General features: G+C 45.1%; 1 protein-coding gene across 1 annotated transcript in view; it reads right to left on the reverse strand.

The window, feature by feature from the left end:
• The window catches only part of Tbc1d25 (TBC1 domain family member 25), a 23,168-nt gene extending 11,839 nt beyond the window's left edge, over positions 1-11,329 (reverse strand). Inside the window, exons 1-3 of the mRNA XM_021153067.2 lie at positions 10,593-11,329; positions 9,105-9,214; positions 7,430-7,584 (exon numbers count right to left, since the gene is read on the reverse strand). Coding sequence (XP_021008726.1) covers positions 7,430-7,584; positions 9,105-9,214; positions 10,593-10,877 — 550 coding nt within the window. The 5' untranslated portion in view covers positions 10,878-11,329. The remainder of the gene's footprint in view (positions 1-7,429; positions 7,585-9,104; positions 9,215-10,592) is intronic.
• Between the last annotated feature and the right edge of the window lie 3,935 nt (positions 11,330-15,264).

The raw sequence follows: 15,264 nt of genomic DNA on the forward strand, positions 1-15,264 counted from the left end.
CTCTGTGTAGCCCTGGCTGTCCTGGCACTCACTTTGTAGACCAAGCTGGCCTCAGAAATCCGCCTGCCTCTGCCTCCCGAGCGCTGGGATTAAAGGCGTGCGCCACCACGCCCGGCTCCTACTGCTCTTCTGAAGGTCCTGAGTTCAAATCCCAGCAACCACATGGTGGCTCACAACCATCCATAATAAGATCTGATACCCTCTTCTGGTATATCTGAAGTACTCACATATAATAAATAAATCTTTAAAAAAATATATCTAATCCTCTTTTGTCCTCCCTGGGCACCAGGCATGCACATGGTGCACATATTCACATGCAGGCAAAACACCTATACACATAAAATAAATAAGAAAAGCAATATGATCTCAAGAATGGCATTAACAGGGCTGGAGAGATGGCTCAGTGGTTAAGAGCACTGTCTGCTCTTCCAGAGGTCCTGAGTTCAATTCCCAGCATTCACATGGTGGCTCACAACCATCTATAATTAGATCTGGTGCCCTCTACTACAGGTGTACATGCAGGCACAAGGCTATGTATATATAAGTAAACCTTTTATTTTTAAAGAATGGCATTAACAATATTATACTACACAGTCCATGTACTCAACACTTAAGAGTATATCATGGGGGCTGCAGAGAGATGGCTCAGCAGTTAAGAGCACTGGCTGTTCTTCCAAAGAATTTGGGTTCAATTCTCAGCAACCATGTTGGAGCTCACAACTGTTTGTAATTCCAGTTCCAGAGAATCTGACACCCTCACACAGACACACATGCAGGCAGAACACCAATGTACATAAAATACAAATAGCTTTTTATAAAAAGAGTATAACATGTAGATCATAAGCCTATTGTATATAAATATGAATATACTCTCATGTTCCTATATATGACTAAATTTTTTGTAAATAGTAAAGGACCTGTAAGGTTATACAGCAAACTGATCACTCAAGCAGAAGGTGTGTGTGTGAGAGAAATGTATAAAGTTAAGCATAGTGTTCCCTAGAGTCTATAGAACTTTTGTGTTGTTTTCTTTTGTTTTTTGAGGCAAGGTGTCTCTGTGTAGCCCTGGCTGTCCTGGAACTCACTCTGTAGACCAGGCTGGCCTCAAATTCAGAAATCCGCCTGCCTCTGCCTCCCAAGTGCTGGGATTAAAGGCGTGCACCACCACTGCCCGGCCTAGCATTGTTTAAAAACATTTTCATTTCTGTTTATTTTCTGTGATACTGAGAATCAAACCCATGGTCTTACTCATGCTAGGCAAGTGCTCTATCACTAAGTTTTATCACTGGCCTTCACGTTCATTTCTGTTTATTATGTCAATCCTAGGCACTGAATTCAGGGCCTAGCAAATGTAGGCACATGCTCAAACCCTGAGCACACTTTCTACTTGCCCAGACTGGCCTTGAACTCAACTACAGCACAGGACCCTCTGATCTTACAAACTTTCAGCCCCCTGGGCCTCATTTTGTATTTTTAATAAGGTGAATATGTTTAGTAGGTTACTAAACAGTTTCTTGTCACTTTCCCCAAGAAATTCCTTTTACCAAGATCAGGCATTTAAACAGAAGCCAGAATTCCCTCCGGGGCTTGAAGACTTATTTCCTCCTAGACAAAAGTGTATAAAGAGAAAATAATTTTTCCTTACCTCTGGCAAAAGAGACCTGGGCTCTTGCATTAGGTCTTGGTTAGCTAGTCGGATCTGTGCTAGTCTCTAGGCTCCCTTCCATGATGGTGTCCATTCGCTTTTAACCAAGGGGCATTCCCCCATGATACCTCACTCCTCTCTGCTCTCCTGAGACAGCCTTGGCAATTTGGAAAACACACACACACACACACACACACACACACACTCTCTCTCTCTCTCTCTCTCACACACACACACACACACACACACTCCTTTCTCTCTCTCTCTCTTCTCTCTCTCTCTCTCTCTCAGCAGCAGCAGTTTCCTTACTACACCCCATTAATTTCTCTTTTACATATTAAAAAGCTTTTCAGTTGAATGTCTGTGAGGTGCTGGTGCTCACTGAGGCCAGAGACTTCACCTGACCTGAGTGTTGGGAACTGAACTTGGGTCCTCTGCTACAAATGTATATTCTCTGAGTCACTAAACATTCCTGTAGGCCCTGAATTTTGTTTCTTTAAAAAAATTTAACTTTGCTGGGGCAGTGGCAGCCCATGCCTTTAGTCCCACTACTCAGGAGGCAGGGGGAGGCAGGGGCTGGCAGATCTCTGAGTTGAAGGCCAGCCTGGTCTACAGAGTGAGTTCCAGGACAGCCAGGGCTACACAGAGAAACAAAAACAAAACAAAAGAAGAAAACTTGAACTCCAAGGTTGGACATGGTCCTGCATGCCTTTAATCCCAGCACTTGGGAAGGAGAGCCAGGCAGGCAAATCTCAGTGAATTTCAGGCCAACCAGGGCTACTGAGAAAGACCCTGTCTCAATAGTACCTCCTAAAATTTAACCCCAATAGAATTCCCATCAGGACTTTTTTTTTTTTTAAGACAGGGTTTCCCTGTGTAGCCCTGACTGCCCTGGAACTCACTTTGTAGACCAGGCTAGCCTCGAACTCAGAAATCTGCCTGCCTCTGCCTCCCGAGTGCTGGGATCAAAGGCGTGCGCCACCACCACCTGGCTTTTTTTCTTTTTTTTAATCCAGGATCTCTACATAACCCTGGCTCTCCAGGATCTTACTAAGTGGACCAGGCTGGCCCTTGAACTCACAGAAATCTGTCTCCCTCCCTAGTGTTGGGATTAAAGGCATGCCTCGAAGGATTTTTAAAAAATAAGGCCTCACTGTGTACCTCTAGCTGGTGTAGAACTGTTATGTAGACCAGCTAGCTTCCAACTCAGAGATCCTACCTCTGCCTCCCCAAGGCATTTTAATGGAGACAAATTAATATAACAAATTAATTCAGTTAAATAAGAATAGGCCCTGGGAAGTTGGCTGAATTGGTGAAGCACTTGCGGTATAAGCATAAGAGTTTGTATCTCTGCTGCTGGCTAAAGCCAGGGGTGGGCTAGGGAGATGGCTAAGTCCAATGACTTGACTTCTAGCCTCAAAAAGCCAGATGTTGTGGTATGCATTCCCATCTATAATCCCAGTACTCCTGTGGCAAAAGAGGCTACTAGTAGAGAAAAGAATTGCCTGAAATTGCAGGGCCAGCTAGGCCGGGAGTATACAGTACAGCAAGAGAAAAAGAGGCCCGGCCTTCACAAAGAGGAAGGAAACACTGACTTGAAAAACTGTCCTCTGACTTCCACATGTGTTTCACACACGCACACAGATTCACACATGCAAACAGATGACAGGCGAAAGCCTGTCCTTGGGGCACTGAAGTAATAAAGCAGAAGCACCTTACTTCTGCTTCCTGGCCAGCCATGGAGCCAGTCACCGGGCTCGACTTTTAGTAAAAGACCCTGTCGGCAGTTACATGGACAAGTGATGGAGGAAGACGAGCAACACTGATCCCTGGTCTCCAAACTCCTGCACATGTACATCACATACTCACACAAATGCACACCTATGAACACATATGCAAACAAGAAGAGAACCCTTATAAGACTTTCATGAAATATTTTAGGGCTGGGGAGATGGCTCAGTGGAAAAGTGCTTGTCTACCATGTGCAAGGCTCTGGCTTCCATTCCCAGTACTGAAACAAATGCAGAAAATAACATTTTTATGAAAGGAAACACTAAAGCTTTCCTAACCTGAATGTGATGGTTTATACTTGGAATCTCAGCACCTAGAAGGCCAAGGCAGCCTGAGCTACACAGTTAGAGCCTGTTAGGAAACAAAGGAAAGGAATACACACAAGGCCCCACACAGCCAGTGGGATGGACCAACAGGCAGAGGCGCCTGTTACCAAGTCTACTGACCTGGTTCAACCTGCAGAGCCCACATGGTGGAAGGACAGCATCCCACAAGTTGTCCTCTGTGTACCATGCATGCCATGGCATGCAGGTGCATGTGAGTCCATGCAGCATGGCTCAGTAGGTTGATGAGCTAAATTCAATCCCCAAGACTCCCACGAGAGAAGGAAGAATTGACTTCTGACCTACACATGCATTCTTTGGTATGTCTGTGGACACACTCACATATACACACATATACAAAATAAGTATCATGCAAGTTTAAGGCAACTCATTTTTGTGTCCTCCCATGGCTTCAGGGAGCTGTTTCTTTCTCCATCAATTTTGCTTGCTAGTCCTTTTAAGGACGTTTGTAAATGAAGAGATGAGAATAAGAAAAGAAAAATCAGAAACAGACCCCACTTATCCTGGAACCTGGCAAATAAGAGAACACTCTTGGAAATAGTGAGGGGAAAACTGATTCATCATTAGCTGGAGAGTTAATTTTATGAGAGGTTTATCTGCACACATGCTTGCAAGGCTTGTCAAGGTCCCTGGGACAATAGTTACAGACTGGTTTGAATTGCCATGTGGATACTGAGAACCGAACTCAGGTTCTATAGAAGAGTAGCCAGTACTCCCAGCTGCTGAGCCATCTCTCTACCCTATGGAAAAGCATCTTATAGGTAAGTTTATGGTTATGAAGATATCTCAGTGGCTGCCATTTAAGCATGAGGGCCTGGGCATGGATCCCTAGTAAGTTCCAGAACTGACATAAAAAACGAGAGACGCGGTAGTGTGCACATATAATCCCAGCTCTTGGGAGGAAGCTAGGAGGATCCATGGGCTCAATGACCAGCCAATCTAGCCAAATGGTGAGATCTGGGTTCAGTGAGAAACTATCTCAAATAATAAGGTAGATACCAGGCCTGGTGACACATGCCTTTAATCCCAGCACTTGGAAGGCAGAGGGCAGGTGGATTTCTGTGAGTTCCAAATCAGCCTAGACTGTAGAGCGAGTTCCAGGACAGCCAAGGCTATACAGTAAAACCCTGCCTTGAAAGAACAAACCAACCAACCACAAACAAAAAATAAGGCGAAGGGTGATTGAGAATCTCAACGTTAACCTCTGGTCTGTTCACAGGCACACCCATGCATTTACACACGGGCACCCATAAACATATAAACGGAGAAAAGAACTTTTCAAATGTGTTTCTGTGAAAGAGACAGGTATCATTAACTCTCTGCTCCACTGGCGTCCTCTCAGCGCTTACACAGCTGGGTTGGCCCTGTGCTTATTCAGCCAGGAAGACTTTATGTGTTTAAATAACACTACTGTTTCCACTTTAGAGGTGAAGAAACGGAGGCTGGGAAGTAAGTTATTGACATTTTTCTGTGCCCTACTATCTTTCTTTTCTTTCAACTCTTTCTTCCTCTGTTTCCTCCTGCATTCCTCTCTTTTTTTTTTTTTAAAGATTTATTTATTTATTATATGTAAGTACACTGTAGCTGTCTTCAGACACTCCAGAAGAGGGCGCCAGATCTCATTACGGATGGTTGTGAGCCACCATGTGGTTGCTGGGATTTGAACTCTGGACCTTCGGAAGAGCAGTCGGGTGCTCTTACCCACTGAGCCATCTCACCATCCCTGCATTCCTCTCTTTATCCTTCTCTTTCTCCCTCTTTTTCAAGGTTGCCATGTAGTTTTGTTATTTTTTTTTTCTTTTTGACAGGGTTTCTCTGTGTAGCCCTGACTGTCCTAGAACTCACTCTGTAGACCAGGCTGGCCTCAAACTCACAGGGACCTACCTGCCTCTGCCTCCTGAGTGCTGGGGTTAAAGGCATGTGCCACTCTAGCTCTGTAAGATTATGGGGACAATTAACTATATTCATTAAATGTCCAGGTATTCCATTTAGCTACACGATGTGAATAAAATGCGTCAGTCATTCCAAATAGGTACAAAAGTTCTCTAAGGGTACGAATTTGCTCCAACATATGTTATTACAAAAATGAAACAAAAACTTGCTGAGTTGGCAAGATGTTTCAGTGGTTCTTTAAGGCACCTGCTGCCAAGCCTGAGAACCCGAGTGTGATCCCCAGGATTTACATGACAAGAGAGAGCTGACTCCCACAAGCTGTTCTCTGACCTCTACATAGGTGTCATGGCACACATGTGCACATGTGCTCATGCATGCATGCATACACACACATACACACACACACACACACACACACTAAATAAACAAAATGATTTTAAAAACTTGCTGGGTGTTGAGCAGTGCTGAGTGTGTTGGGTGGAAGAACTGTTATGTTTTAGGTCAGCCCAGGAAATGTAGTAAGACCTATCTCAAAAAAAAAAAAAAACAAAAAGAAAAAAACAAAAAGAAAAAAACACAGGTATAGTTCAGTGGTATAACACTTGCCTAGCAAACATATGGCCTGTAGTCAATTCTTAGAACCAAAACAAAACCAACCAATAACACAGTCAAGCATGGTGGGCTATGTTATCCTAGCACTAGGGAGGCACAGACAGAAAGTATCATTGTAAGTTTGATACCAGCAAGATTTACATGGCAAGTTCCCAGCTACCCAGGGCTATATACCACAACTATTAAAAAAAAGCCACAAACAAAAACAAATTCAAACCCATAAAATGTTAAAAAAGAGTACAGTGTGTGGTGCTGGAAAGATGGCTCAAAGAAACTGGCTGCTCTTCAAGAAGACCAGGGTTTGATTCCCAGAACCCAGAAGGTGGCTCACATACATCTGTAATTCCAGCTCAGGAGAGCCTATGTCCTCTTGTGGCCTCCTCGGGCATCAAGCATGCATGTAGCACACGGACATACAAGCAGGTGAAACACCCTTTATGTTAAAAAACAACAACAAAAACAACCAACCAGACAAAACCCCACCACAACCAACAGAAACCTACCAGAATGCACACTGGAGGTGGCTCTATAGCTCCGTGGCACAGTGACGGCCTGATGTGAGTGAGCAAAGCCTGGCTTTCTGCCTTGCATTGCAAAAGTGACTGACAGACACCCTGTGCCTATAGCCCTCACCAGAAGCCATTAGCTTTTCTACCACATTTGCTTGATGTTACCCTTGCTCCATGGAAACACACTCTCTTACAACTCCGTCAAACACCTTGTACTATACCCCTTCACATGTAAATGGGTTTTTCCCAAGAGCACAGATATTTTCCTCCAGTAACCCTGAGACCATTACCATACTGCTATGCTTTCAAATTCATTACCAATGCGATAATATAGGCTGAATATTCCTAATATGAAATTTTAAAACCCAAAACCTGAATTATTTTGTAGCTCTGTTTGGAGACAGGGTTGCTTTATAGCTCAGGCTAGCTTTGAACTTGAGTTTAAAGTATACAAATACCATTACTATAATAAAACTTTTGGGGGCAGTACTGATGATTGAACCCAGGTCTTCTGACATAATTTTTAAAAAAAAAATTGTGTCCCTGTGGCCTACCGAGAGTGGAAGGTGTGGAATTATCATCCTATAGGAAAAGCTGGATCTCAAAGCAGTTCCTTTAAGGCTCTGGGTACTCACTGTCCTCTGAGGGCCGAATGTCTACACGCAACTGCAGATAAGGTTTGGAGGCAGTGGCGAAAGCTGTGCTGAGGTCCCAATCAGAAAGGAGGGAGAGGAAAGTTTCCTGTCCTAGCCGGTCTCGAGCCAGGTAGCTGATGCCAAAGTTCTTCTTCCTGGACAAAGGATATAAGGGAGCTTTTGGGATCCCCAGTTCCCCAGCATCAGCTTAAAGATCAGATTTACAAAACAAGGCAGGCAATGTGAAAGGTACTGAAAACAACTTCCTTCTATCTGCTGGGAACTCTGCTAAGGATTATGGGTATCCTGAGGTTAGGTCATTTATATCCACTTTGTTACACAAACACAGAAACAGATACACACCTGCTTATATCTGGAGGGCACACTGAAAACTGGTAGAATGTTGGTTCCCCTCTGGGGATGGTAACAGTGTAGTTGAGGGATTGAAGTGGAAGAAAGCAGCCTTCTTACTACATAAAAAAAAAGCAATCTGTATGGTTGTTATTTTTTTATTTTTTATTTTTTGGTTTTTTTCGAGACAGGGTTTCTCTGTGTAGCCTTGGCTGTCCTGGAACTCACTTTGTAGACCAGGCTGGCCTCGAACTCAGAAATCCGCCTGCCTCCGCCTCCCGAGTGCTGGGATTAAAGGCGTGCGCCACCACGCCCGGCGGTTGTTATTTTTTACAAGATGTAAACGCACAAATGTTCAACTGCAGGTACAAATCTATTCAGATCCACTTGTGCCACTATATACACAGATATTTTGCTTGATGATCACTGTAAACCAAGGATCATCCTAAATATGGATCAATTTCATAATATTTAAATTCAGTCCCCTACAACAAGATAACCAACCCACCTGCCCCCAAGTGATATCAACTCTCAGCTATCAGACTGGCAAATTTTGCGAAACCATTGTCTGGGAGGACAGGAGGAAAGTAAGTGATTTTATACTTCTGAGGCAGTTTCATTATGTTGCCTAGAGTGGCCTTGATCCTCTTGTCCCAGCCTCCAGAGTACTGCTATCACCATGCTTGGTGAAACAAAGGTTTTCTTTTGTCTTGTTGTTTTGTGTGTGTGTGTGTGTGTGTGTGTGTGTGTGTGTGTTTGAGAGGTCTCTCTGTGTAGCCCTGGCTGTCTTGGAACTCACTCTGTAGACCAGGCTGGCCTTGAACTGTCAGAGATCTGCCTGCCTCTGCTTCCAGAGTCCCTGGACTAAAGGTGTGGACCACCGTATCCAGCAAAACCTTTTCTGTGCTGTGCGGTAAAACCTGTCTGGAGAGTCATTTTGAAAACATTCCTTGAAGGATTTTGTTTGTTTGTTTGTTTGTTTGTTTTTGAGATAGGGTTTCTCTGTGTAGCCTTGGCTGTCCTAAAACTTGTTCTGTAGACCAGGCTGGCCTTGAACTCACAGAGATCCACCTACCTCTGCCTCTTAAGTGCTGGGATTGAAGGTGTGTACTACCATCACCCAGCTATTCCTTGAAAGGTTTTAAGTAGCCCAGAAATACTACTGCTAATTTTTTCTTAGGACTTTTCCCACAGATTCCAAGCAAGATACACCTATTCACTGTGGAATTATTTGGAAAAAAAAAAAAGCCAAACAACCAAACTAAACCCCAGAAGCCTGGCAGTGGCTTTTAAGATGAGCACCCTGCTTCATCTTCCCACTCACCCATTTAAGTCAAAGGCTCGGATGAGGATGTGCTGCAGCACGTCCAGCGAGGTGATCTGAGGATCCACCGCAAAAGAGCGGAACTCAGGGGACAAGAAGCTCTCACACTTCTGAGGAAAGAGGACAGGGGGAGGCCATGACGGGGCATGTCACCGTGTGGAAAGGGTGGGTAAGGTAAAGAGTGGCAGAAGGCAGGAGTCGAAGACAGGGGAGGAACCAGGTTTTAGGTGAGATGTTCTTGATTTTTGTTCTGGGTGAGGGGAAGTCACAGGAAGTTTCTGCGCAGAGAAAAGATGATATGTCCTTTGAATTTACAGGGTCCATGTTTGCTCTGCAAAAGCAGACTGGCAGGAATGAAGGCTACTGCAGTAGTCCAGGTGTCCAGTCCTTCCAGAGTCCCTTAAATATGGTTGCCAGAATCACCATGTCCCGCTTGACACAATCAAATCAGCGACACCCCCCCCCCCGGTAGTGCAAATCTCCCTGTAACACTGTTTGTTGCTCAGATTCTTCTTCAACAGCCAACCTAGGGGCTGGAGCTAGCCCTCCCTCCACTCCGAGATGTATTTATGGCTCTACTGGTATCAAAGTGTTGAGAGTTCCTTTGAGTACATCCTTTCCAGACTTCTGTGTGCTGAACATCCTTCCCACTTCATCTGGCTTACTAAACCTTTGCCTTAGAGCACTAACACCCCAAAAGTGATCTCTGGCACTCCAGTCTGAGCCACCAGTCACTGCTTGCGGGTATCACAACGGGTTCCTTCCTCAGAGTGTGTATGTGTCACAAGCTGTCCTATGTGCCCTTCTCCCTCCTGATTGTCTATTACTTTTGCCCCCAGGCTTCCTTCTCCAACAATATGGGAACCTACAGGAACATACCACACTCATCTAGGTGTTCCCTCTACCTAGAACTCTTCTCCGATCCTAAATGCATATACTAACATTTTGTTATTATTATTATTCAGGTTTCTGTGACTTGAGTCCTCTTTAGGGGATTTTCCTATACAGCTTTGGGTAAAGTAACTCCCTAGAGATCCTAACCTTTCCTATCACTTTCTCCTGATATTCACCAATGTTCAAAATATCTCATTTAATTGTTTTTGTCCCCCTCCCACAAGCACGTGGGCTCAGGGGTGGGACATGGATGAAAGTGAACTCTCAACAGCTATTTGTTGACTGACTTTAGGACTATCCCTTCTGACAGCGACAGCACCTCCTTCCTTCCTCTGGACTCCAGAGACCCCTCCTGTAACCCTACAACCCACCTCTCTACCCGTAGGCTCCACCCATCCACTCCATTGGCCCCGTCTCCTCTACAGTTCCACACCCAACGACAAGTCCCCAAGACCCACGCCTTCATTCTATCAATTCCGCTCTCCAGCCTCGCCCCCAGTCTCCAAGTCACGCCCCAAATTTCAGGTCTGATGCTCTATCCTACGACAGTTACGGTCTTTTCGTCCACTGGGTGCCCAGACAGGCTAGCCTCACCTTGACTCGGACCCGTACCACCTCACGCTCCTCCTCCTCAACCGCCGCGGCCGCCTGGGCACCTCCGACGGGCGGGGGCGCTGCCGAGCACGCCGAGTCCGAGGCCGCGGAGGTGGTTGCCATCCCGCCACTGTCGTCTCTGTCCAGGTAATAACCGATAGTTACCCCTACCCTAACGTACACCCTACAGAGCGGGCGCCCGCGGCCCCACCTTGCACCAGAGCGCACGCGCAGAGGTGCTGTAGGACCCTGCCCCTCCCACCTGGCTTGGGCTGGAGGTCGCATCTGAGCATGCGCCTAGCGTGCTCTTGCCAGGAACCCCGCCTCCCAGAGTGGAGAATTTTACTTTTTACTGCCTGAGTGCAAATGCCTGTCTAGGTCCTGCCTGGCCCGGTCCGTGGCGCGGTTGTTTTGGCAGTCTACTTCCGGATTCATGAACCGCCGCGTTAAACGGACGAGCTTGAGAGAGACAAGAAGGAGGCAAGGAGACCACAGCGTGCTGACATAAACGTTCCAGAACCGGCTTTGAATTGCCACGTGCCTCTGGTGACAGATGATGTCATCGGTTTCAAATACTTCCCTTAGAATTAATATCCTGAAGGGGGAAAATAGTACTCTAAAGATTTTTTTATTTAGTTTTTTCCTTCCTTCCTTTCTTTCTAAACAGAATCTCACTAATTTCCCAGAGATAATTTGAACTTCAGTTTTTTGTTTTCACTTTTTTTTTAAACCTCAGACTTCCAAGAACTTCCAGGTGTGTGCCACCTTCTCCATGCCCACCTCCCAGTCTCTTAATAAATAATTTACACATATATTAAAGGAAGTGTACATAAAGTTTTACACACATCTACATCCTTGTTTATACTTCCTTAAGTAATTTACCAAAAACCAAACATTGTATGCTTTCTGAAGGTCCTACTTCTTTCCAAAACTTTTTTCCAGGTTTCTTGTTGTTGTTGTTGTTATTTTTGTGACATTTTCATATAGTTCAGGCTAACCTTCAGACTCTGTCTCAAAAGTGCTGAGCCTACATTGTCTTTTGTTTTGTTTTGTTTTCGAGAGAGGGTTTCTCTGTATAGTCCTGGCTGTCCTGGAACTCACTCTGTAGACCAGGCTGGCCTCGAACTCAGAAATTCACTATCTCTGCCTCCCGAGTGCTGGGACTAAAGGCGTGCGCCACCACGCCCGACCCTACATTGTCTTTGTTTTACTTAATCCTTACAGTTTGTTGAGGTCAGCCCTGTTATAAGCTCTATCTGGTTTATCTCATTGATAGAGCATATGTCTAGTATACAGCACTTCAGTCACAATAAAAATATGTGTTTGTTAAATATGAGTTAGATCGTTAAACACATTTTATGCTTTTTGTTTATTTATTTGCTTGTTTGTTTGTTTTTTCAAGATAGGGTTTCTCTATGTAGCACTGGCTGTCCTGGAACTCACTCTGAAGACAAAGTTGGCTTCAAACTCACAGATATCCTACTGTCTCTATCTCCTGAGTGCGAGGATTAAAGGTGGGTGGCCACCCCAGCCCAGTGTCTTAAGCTCTTTGAGAAAAAAATGAGATAGGTTTTCACTATGAAGTCCTGGCCGACCTGATACCCTCCATGTAGACTAAGCTGGCCTGGAACTCAGAGATCAACCTGTCCCTTCCTCCAGAGTGCTGAGATTAAAAGGGGACATTACCACAGCCAGCAGGGGAGTTCAAATCTTTTTCTATATTTATTTACTTATTTATTTATTTTATGTATATGAGCACACTGTAGCTTCCTTCAGACACACCAGAAGAGGGCATCAGGTTCCATTACAGATGGTTTTGAGCCACCGTGTGGTTGCTGGGANTATATAGCCTTGGCTATCCTGGAACTCACTTTGTAGACCAGGCTGGCCTCGAACTCAGAAATCCGCCTGCCTCTGCCTCCCAAGTGCTGGGATCAAAGGCGTGCGCCACCACGCCCAGCCCTAAAATTTTTTTATTACATTTTATTGTATGTATGCATGTGCCACAGCATGCATGTGACAGACAATCAAAGGACAACTTTCAGAAGTCAATTCTCTCCTTCCTCCAGGTCAGTACTGTGCATCCAACTCAGGTCACTAGGCAAGGCAGCAAACACTTTATACAGATGGAACCATCTCTAACCCCTATCTGTCTATCGATCTATCTATCTGAGATAGTCTCAAGTAGCCCATACTGGCCTGGAACTTGCTATTTAGCTCGAGAAAACCCTGAGCTTCTGCTCCTGAGTGGCAGGATTACAGGTTGTGCCACCATGCCTGGTCTCATGGGTTGCTAGTGTTGGAGACCAGAGCCAGGGCTTTGGGCAGGCCAGCAATCACTCTATCAGTGACTCTGATTTATATCTCCAGTAGCTTTTCTCAATAAGTTTTCAATTTCAGTCTGGCATATGTTTTTTAAAAATTTTTTTAAAAGTAGGTAGAACAATGGACAGAGATTGAGGCTGTGCCTAGTGTGTGAGGCAGTGCAAAGGCAGCATGTCTTTAAATAGGGCAAGGGATTGAGAGATAGCATGTGAAATGAATCGATCGAGGTGAGATGATGCTGGACTTTGGTCTTAACATTTGGCCAGACATTTCATGACTGCCAGTGGTATTCCTGTTGCTGTCATCAGGCTGCCTTTTGGAATGTGTGAATTAAAACTGTTTCCTTGCTTTAAACACAAAAGACATTTCTCCAAACCTACACTGGAAGCCTCAATGAAGCCAGGATTTGAACTGAAGTCCAGCTTTACATGGACAGGGCATAAGGAAGCTCTGTGGAGGCAGTGATGAGGCCTGTGTTAGATGTGATCGAGAGACTGGAAACGTGATGAGGACTTGTGATCAAGTGGTGGGTAAGTTGACTGGTGGAGATTCTTGACAGTAAATAATGGACATTGAGAAGTAAGGGAAAGGGTTAATGATGGAGCCTATGCGTCTGGCTGGGGAGCCTGGAACTCAAAGAATGAGTCTGTAGGGGGGCTGTAGTTGGTTTTTAGGGATCTGTAAGTGACTGATGAGACACTGTTACTGGTAGCATGATAGGGGTCTGCAGACACTGTGGTACTGGCCTGTAAGGTTGATGCTGGAATATTGTGTTGTGTGAGATCGGGGAATTGTGGTGTAGCTGAGTGAATTATGATGGAGTATTTGTGGGGTAAAGAATGGCAAGAATGGAGTGAGAGATTTGAGGGTTCATGATGCGCTCGTGAGTCTGTGGAGTGAGTGATTAGGGGCCAGGAAGCTAAGTGATGCGGGGAAGGCTCTGTGAGGGGAATGGTGAGTGGTCTGTGGAAAGATATGAATGACATAGTTAGTAAGAGGACCCATGCAGGAAGTGATAAGGTCTACGAGGGAGTGGTGTCTGTAGGGCTATAGAGACTGGGGATCTTTAGGCTCTGTGGTGGGGACTTTGACTGTGAATAGTGGGTGTTTCTGCGGCTCGATGTAGTAGTGCTGCGAGGTATATGGGATGAATAATCAGGAGAATGCTGCTCTAAAAGAATTTCATGGGCTGGTGAGATGGCTCAGTGGGTAAGAGCACCTGACTGCTCTTCCAAAGGTCCAGAGTTCAAATCCCAGCAACCACATGGTGGCTAACAACCATCCGTAAGGAAATCTGGTGCCCTCTTCTGGAGTGTCTGAAGACAGCTACAGTGTACTTACATATAATTAATAAATAAATCTTAAAAACAAAAAACAACAACAACAAAAAAAAACAAAAAACAAAGAATTTCATGTGCAAGTTCTCATTCCCAGTAACTTAGAGTGTGATTCTATTTGGAGGTAGGGCCTTTAAAGAGGTGATTAAGGTAAAATGAGGCAGGCAGGTTGAGCTCTGATGAAACTCTGCCCGGTGCCCTAAGAAGCAATTAGGACATGAACATGTACAAAGAAGGGAGACCTTAGGAAGACACAGTGCGATATAGCCACCTGCAAGCCAAGGAGAGGTGACTCATGACAAAGCAAACCTGACCGTGAACTTTCAACCCCCAAAGAAAACAAATGGCTTCTGTTTGTTGTACTGTGAGTTAAAGGAGGACCTTGCACAAGTACCCTACCATGAATCTTTGTCCCCAGCCCTACTCCCCACCCCCGTTTTTTTGCAATTGGTTTTGTGAGACAGGGTCCCCCCCTACATGTAGCCCTGACTGCCCTGGAACTCACTTTGTAGACCAGGCTGGCCTCAAAACTCACAGAGATCTGCCTGCCTCTGCCTCCTGAATGGTAGGACATGCCTGATCCTCTCTTCACTTTTTGAGACAGGGTTTTACCAAGTTGTCAAGGCTGACCCGGGACTTGGATTCTCTTACCTTGGCCTATCAAGTCGCTTTACCTCACCAGACCCAGGAAATTTCTGTTATCTTAACCATTTGGCAGCCAGATCCAGAGTTCAAGGTCAGCCTCCAATATATGAGCTACTGCCTGTGCCATTGTCCCTCAGCCTCTTGATCTGTGGCACATTGTTAGTACAGACTTGCTATTGAGTAGGATGGATGCTACTAATAGAGACATCGAAAGATGTGGAGGCAATTTAATAACTGAGTAGAGGAAGAGGTTGGCGGTATCGTGCTTTAAAAAGGCTTGTTTTTTTTGTTTTTTGTTTTGGTTTTTTTCAAGACAGGGTTTCTCTGTGTAGCCCTGGCTGTCCTGGCACTCACTCTGTAGACCA

The sequence above is a fragment of the Mus caroli genome, chromosome X (genome assembly GCF_900094665.2).
Source record: "Mus caroli chromosome X, CAROLI_EIJ_v1.1, whole genome shotgun sequence".
NCBI lineage: Eukaryota > Metazoa > Chordata > Mammalia > Rodentia > Muridae > Mus > Mus caroli.